This window comes from Salmo trutta, unplaced genomic scaffold, assembly GCF_901001165.1.
Source record: "Salmo trutta unplaced genomic scaffold, fSalTru1.1, whole genome shotgun sequence".
NCBI lineage: Eukaryota > Metazoa > Chordata > Actinopteri > Salmoniformes > Salmonidae > Salmo > Salmo trutta.
The window spans coordinates 978,341-985,840 of NW_021822992.1; the positions used below are offsets into that span (position 1 = coordinate 978,341).

At 39.9% G+C, this 7,500-nt stretch overlaps 2 protein-coding genes across 6 annotated transcripts in view; one reads left to right on the forward strand and one right to left on the reverse strand.

The window, feature by feature from the left end:
* LOC115187883 (E3 SUMO-protein ligase NSE2) overlaps nucleotides 1-1,380 on the forward strand; it is a 14,007-nt gene extending 12,627 nt beyond the window's left edge. For all 5 annotated transcript variants that reach the window (XM_029746929.1, XM_029746931.1, XM_029746930.1 and 2 more), the window contains 2 exons: nucleotides 38-144; nucleotides 1,030-1,380. In XM_029746929.1, the coding sequence (XP_029602789.1) occupies nucleotides 38-144; nucleotides 1,030-1,120 (198 nt within the window). In that variant the 3' untranslated portion in view covers nucleotides 1,121-1,380. The remainder of the gene's footprint in view (nucleotides 1-37; nucleotides 145-1,029) is intronic.
* Nucleotides 1-7,500, reverse strand: part of LOC115187885 (CUB and sushi domain-containing protein 3-like) — a 1,475,978-nt gene that overhangs the window by 835,957 nt on the left and 632,521 nt on the right.

Here is a 7,500-nt window from a genome sequence, read left to right on the forward strand (position 1 = left end):
TCTGGTTTTGTCCATGTTGTTGTGTGTCCCCCTGCAGGTGGAGATGGTGAACCCGATGAAGAACAGGAAGTGTAACCACCACTACGACCGGGACGCCATTACGGGGATGATCAAGGCCAGGCAAAACCAGAAGAAGAAGTTACGGTGAGACGTCACGCTCCTATTGGCTGGTTTAGTCTTTTCATTTACACTACATCTGTTGTCTTGAGTCTGTCCTGCCCCTGTTGCACCTTGTCAATCAGGATGTGATGTCGTCTCTCCGTCCTGCCCCTGTTGCTATAGCACCTTGTCAATCAGGATGCGATGTCGTCTCTCCGTCCTGCCCCTGTTGCTATAGCACCTTGTCAATCAGGATGTGATGTCGTCTCTCCGTCCTGCCCCTGTTGCTATAGCACCTTGTCAATCAGGATGTGATGTCGTCTCTCCGTCCTGCCCCTGTTGCTATAGCACCTTGTCAATCAGGATGTGATGTCGTCTCTCCGTCCTACCCCTGTTGCTATAGCACCTTGTCAATCAGGATGTGATGTCGTCTCTCCGTCCTGCCCCTGTTGCTATAGCACCTTGTCAATCAGGATGTGATGTCGTCTCTCCGTCCTGCCCCTGTTGCTATAGCACCTTGTCAATCAGGATTTGATGTCATCTCTCCGTCCTGCCCCTGTTGCTATAGCACCTTGTCAATCAGGATGTGATGTCGTCTCTCCGTCCTGCCCCTGTTGCTATAGCACCTTGTCAATCAGGATGTGATGTCATCTCTCCGTCCTGCCCCTGTTGCTATTAGCACCTTGTCAATCAGGATGTGATGTCATCTCTCCGTCCTACCCCTGTTGCTATAGCACCTTGTCAATCAGGATGTGATGTCATCTCTCCGTCCTACCCCTGTTGCTATTAGCACCTTGTCAATCAGGATGTGATGTCATCTCTCCGTCCTGCCCTACCTGTTTTCTCTACCTTGTTTTACACTTAAAACAACTGTTGCAGTAAAACATCAGATTGATTGATGAGCATAATATTCCTTTCTCCGTCCCACAGCTGTCCGGTGGTTGGCTGTGGCAACACGGACGTGAAGCAGGGAGACCTGATCTTAGATCAGATTATGAAGAGGCAGATACAGAAGAGGTAGACTACCGAGGCACGATTCTGGGGTACGCCAACTCATCAATCCTGACAATAATAATTGGACTTTTTAATGAATTGTGGGAAAAAAACATGACTTTTTTGTTTTTGTTGTGACCAAATGTTATCTTGCTGCTGTGTCTGATCGTAGTTGTTCATCACAGAATTGTGGGATTCAGATGTTTTCTGTAACAAAAACCTCTCTTTATTTATACTTAAGGGATTCATCTGTTTCAGTCAGTTCAATAAAGGTTTTGATACAATTTACCTATCAATGAAGTTATTGGATGCACTTCAGAGAACAGTGCGGGCGGCAGGCAGGTAACCTAGTGGTTAGAGCGTTGGACTAGTAACCGAAAGGTTGCAAGATCAAATCCCTGAGCTGACAAGGTAAAAATCTGTCGTTCTGCCCCTGAACAGGGCAGTTAACCCACTGTTCCCCGGTAGGCCGTCATTATAAATAAAAATGTGTTCTTAACTGACTTGCCTCGTTAAATAAAAATAATATCCTATGCCTTTGGTGTTGAGAATCTGCAGTTACTGTAATAGACCACTGGGGGGCAGTGTGGTCCCTGGAATACACCACAAAGGGATCAGGAGAGGTGACCCAGGTCATGAAGAGAGAAGCCAGATAATCAGCCTAGTTATTCTGAGAGAGTTGGGCTAAATGAATCAGAGAATGGGGGTTTTTCTAAATACTTACAAACGACAGAAAGATCATGTCTGTAACATACAAAAAGTGAAAAGATTATTGAATCAAGGATGTGGAAATGATCAAATATCTATTTTCAGTTTCATCCTAAAAGTAGACCATTTCATTGTGTGAAATCTGTGAATAAATTCAGTTGAGTGATTTATATCTGTCTCCTCTCCTGCCTCTCCTCTCCTGCCTCTACCCCTGCCTCTCCTCTCCTGCCTCCACTCTCCTGCCTCTACCTCTCCTCTCCTGGCTCTACCTCTCCTCTCCTGCCTCCACTCTCCTGCCTCTACCCCTGCCTCTACCCCTGCCTCTCCACTCCTGCCTCTACCCCTGCCTCTCCTCTCCTGCCTCTACCCCTGCCTCTCCTCTCCTGCCTCTACCCCTGCCTCTCCTGCCTCCACTCTCCTGCCTCCTCTCCTGCCTCTACCCCTGCCTCCACTCTCCTGCCTCCACTCTCCTGCCTCTACCCCTGCCTCTACCCCTGCCTCTCCTCTCCTGCCTCTCCTCTCCTGCCTCTCCTCTCCTGCCTCTACCCCTGCCTCTCCTCTCCTGCCTCTACCCCTGCCTCTCCTCTCCTGCCTCTACCCCTGCCTCTCCTCTCCTGCCTCTCCTCTCCTGCCTCTCCTCTCCTGCCTCTACCCCTGCCTCTCCTCTCCTGCCTCTCTACCCCTGCCTCTCTACCCCTGCCTCTCCTCTCCTGCCTCTACCCCCCTGCTTCCGTATAAACTGAAGACTCTTTGTTCACAGGACAGAAACAAACAGAGTGCTGAGATGGAACTAGGTGAAGCTAATCTTTTAATAATCTTACGTCAGGTTTTTTAATAAGATTTCAGATGCAGCTTGCTTATTGTTTCTCCCCCCCCTCATCTATGGCATGCCTTCCAAATTGCACCCTATGCCTTGTGTAGTGCACTACTATTGACCAGGGCCCATGGGGTGTCGTTTGGGATGTAACCTTTTAAAGGGAATGGAGTGCGGTTTGGGACGTAGCCTCTTAAAGGTTAGGGAATGCCGTACTAACCATTTGCAGACAGAAATGAGTGCGACAAACGATACAACATTTTTTTTGTCATTTATTCACATTAAATCTGGGTCAGTTTTGTAATTAAAATCCAAGTTATCTGCTCGTCTTCAGTGTAGTTACATCACAGTTAATTTCACAGCAGTTGAGTTTGTGTAGGCAAACCAATGAACACTCACCATTAGTGCCGGCCTGTCCAATCTCTTAGGGCTGGTTCTGACTGTACTCCATCCACTCCACTCTGATTGTCCCAAATGGCACCCCATTCCCTTTAACTGCTTTGGAATTATTGGGGAAACAAATTAGCTACTTTGGAGGTGATTTTTTTTTTAACTATTTGAATATAGATTTCAGGAAGTGACTACTTTTTAAAACAGATTTCAGGAAGTGACTTATTTTCTGAAACTATTGGATTGGCTGCTTTCAATCTCTGACAGTCATATTTGATCTACACAATATATTTATATCTGAACATTTTGTTCAATGTCCATTCTCCTGGCTGCACATTGCCCCATGTGTAGATAACCAAGTCAAACCAATGATATATTTTTTTACAGATAAGTATGAATAAGTTATGACACTCAGCTACAGTCTGACTCTTTCAACATGCCTCTGAAAAGGGTCGAAAGCTGCCATTTATAATGATACCTGAAAATACTGCAGAGCAATTCAAAGCCATTTTGTAAACATTATAAACATCAAGTTGGATGCTTAGCAAAACCAACGTGGAACCTTTTTGTCCATCTGAGGGTTAAGTGTTCTTATTTCAAAACACACTATACCATCTTTAAAGGAATACTTTGGGATTGTATCTACTGACCCAGAGTCAGATGAACTCATGGATTCCATCTTTAAAGGAATACTTTGGGATTGTATCTACTGACCCAGAGTCAGATGAACTCATGGATTCCATCTTTAATGTCTCTGTGTTTAGTATGAAGGAAGGGGGGGGGGGGGTGTTTCGTGAGACAATGCTAACTAGCATTAGCGCAATGACTGGAAGTGTATGGGTATTAGCAGGTTCCCATAGACTTCTAGTCATTGCGCTAACGCTAGTTAGCAACATCCTTCAAACTGCACGCAGAGACATAAAAATTGTTTCCACAAGTTCATCTGATTCTGGGGAGGTAGATAAAGGACCTCATTGCCAAAATCCCCAAGTATCCCTTGAAAAGGGACAGATTACTAGGAACACAAACTAACAGGTAAACTACCTTGGCTGTAGTTGATTTAAAGACGACCGTTTTTAGGGATATTTTAGTTTTCTTTCGACACTTTAATAGTCATATTTTGTTACTGTTCGCGTTCTCGATAACACTTAATAACACATTAAACTGTTCTGGTGCCTGTGTAATACAATTACCTTTTTTTGGAGCAGCATATTGTTACATAATATTTTGGTAATTGCATTTTTTAATTGCATAGCAATGAGCTGAGAGGTTGTTTTCTTCTTCTTCCTAACTACTGTACAGGAGGAATAATCACTTCCTTATTCCATAATCACTTCCTTATTCTATAATCACTTCCTTATTCCATAATCACTTCCTTATTCTATAATCACTTCCTTATTCTATAATCACTTCCTTATTCTATAATCACTTCCTTATTCTATAATCACTTCCTTATTCCATAATCACTTCCTTATTCTATAATCACTTCCTTATTCTATAATCACTTCCTTATTCCATAATCACTTCCTTATTCCATAATCACTTCCTTATTCTATAATCACTTCCTTATTCCATAATCACTTCCTTATTCTATAATCACTTCCTTATTCTATAATCACTTCCTTATTCTATAATCACTTCCTTATTCTATAATCACTTCCTTATTCCATAATCACTTCCTTATTCTATAATCACTTCCTTATTCTATAATCACTTCCTTATTCCATAATCACTTCCTTATTCTATAATCACTTCCTTATTCTATAATCACTTCCTTATTCTATAATCACTTCCTTATTCTATAATCACTTCCTTATTCTATAATCACTTCCTTATTCCATAATCACTTCCTTATTCCATAATCACTTCCTTATTCCATAATCACTTCCTTATTCTATAATCACTTCCTTATTCTATAATCACTTCCTTATTCTATAATCACTTCCTTATTCCATAATCACTTCCTTATTCCATAATCACTTCCTTATTCTATAATCACTTCCTTATGTAATGTCTCCATTATGATGTCATTATTAAGACAATTCCAACGTCCTCGTTAACAACAATGATGCTTCTGTCATAATAAAGGAGTTACTACACTAGTATAAGAACCAGATGTCGTGTGTTATGGCTCACTCATTGTAAATATATATATTTATATATTTGTTAGACCACTTTTACAGTTTTGTCCCTCATGTATTATAATTCTAGGTTTTATGGTATATTAATATCTGGCGAGCGCTCCAGTGTGTTTAAAATGATCATATATTTAGACCTAATTCAAACTAACTGTTGTCGTTTTTTGGGTTCTTCATCAAATATTTATTATTTCAATTTGTTCATAATAACTTCTATGTTATTTATATTGTATTTATTTATTTAATGTTTAATCCCCCGTCCCCGCAGGAGGCCTTTTTGCCTTTTGGTAGGTCGTCAATGTAAATAACATTTTGTTCTTAAAACTGACTTGTCTAGTTAAATAAAGGATCATTAAATAAAATATGTATTCAAATACATTCAAATATTGTTTGGTTTTCCTAAAGGTATTCCAAATAAATTCAAATAGTTTTTCTGAGACCTGTATTTGAATAGTTGCATTTTAGTTTAAACTGTATATAAACTATATTTGACAACCTTGAGTATTTGAAAAGTTCTTATTTTCAAATAAACTACAAAAATGCAACTATTTTCTGCCCGATCTGGTGTACTACTTTGACTAGTGCCCATGCCCTATGGGTCCTGGTCAAATTAGTACGCTTGTAGGGAATTAGGTGCCATTTGGGACGCTAAACCTGCTCAGGCTAAAAAGCATGCAATGGAAAGTAGATAAGACTGTAGATACTGTACCTGGAACAGAACAGGTCCTGGAATCCTGTTAAAACCTGTTTTTTTAAGACAACAATAACTCTCAGCTCAGAGGTAGGTTTTAAGGATGTTGTTCAGACAAAATCAACTTATAATAAAAGTTTACCTCGGCTGGTAATCACGACAGTTTGACGTACCGCAAAGGAAATAAAGTGATGACGTTCATTGACGATTGTTGCAAATTATGGGGAATAACCAATCGCTATGAGAGTGAATGTGGGACTGCCAATGGTAAAACCTTTCATATCATTTTCGCCTGACACGATCGCTTTGCACACTCTTCATTTTTGACTAATATATTTCTTTTAACCAATACTGGTGGATGTTAAAAGCAGAATTTTGACAATATTACCGTTATATCAATACACTCGCGTTACTCCCGTTTAACAACTATAAGTCGCTTTTTGCGCAGTCGGCAAAAGGGAAAAGGGGGGACACCGAGTCAGTTGCACAACTGAAATCATTCAACCGAAATGTGTCTTCCGCATTTAACACAACTCCTCTGAATCAGACATCAAGTCACTTGCCGATAATGTTGCATACAGGTCTATACATACAGGTCTATACATACAGGTCTATGCATACAGGTCTATGCATACAGGTCTATGCATACAGGTCTATGCATACAGGTCTATACATACAGGTCTATACATACAGGTCTATACATACAGGTCTATACATACAGGTCTATGCATACAGGTCTATGCATACAGGTCTATGCATACAGGTCTATGCATACAGGTCTATGCATACAGGTCTATGCATACAGGTCTATGCATACAGGTCTATACATCAAAGTTAACACACGCCATAGATACCTTCAATAGCCTTATAGGTTATTGTTATTGCATGGATAAACTTTCTTTATTATCCTGTTCATATTTGTATTATATAATTTTTTATGCAGTGCGCACTGCGCAGTAAACCGGAGGACTCACTGAAGTACCGTTGTAATTTTGACCCCCTACAGGCGGAATCATCAACTAGAATCCGCCGCGGGCTGATTCTTATTGTCTAGCGGATTGGTAGGAGGGCAAGAACATAATTACTAATCATTTGTGGACTGCAAATTGACCGCAAGAAGCCAAAACAGAAAGAATGTTTGACTAAAAACATATAAATATTTTAAATCTTGCTTACAATTGTATTCATCACTTGTCTCTCTATTATGTGTGAGAATACTGATTTCTTTAATTAAAATCACTTGGAGCTGATCTCCTGCTGTTTTTACAGACTTATGTCCAGCTATATATATTTATATATATATATATATATATATATATATTTATATATATATATATATATATATATATATATATATATATATATATATATATATATATATATATATTATGTGGTTTTATTTGGCCCCCAAATAAAACCACTTTGGCCCGCTGGCCGCCAGCTGGGGAACCTTGCCTAAAGTGTGATTTGACATGAAAATAAAATCTGAATTTATTCATATAGGCATGCCCAATGAAGTCATAGTTTCGAACAAGGTGATGTTGACGCTCCAAACGGTTAACTGGAAATAACGAGGCAGGTAATTCAATAATAGAAAGAAAAAAACTGTTTATTTAAGTATTTCGGCATAAATTGTGAAATAGACCTTGTGAAATCATCGTCAAAAG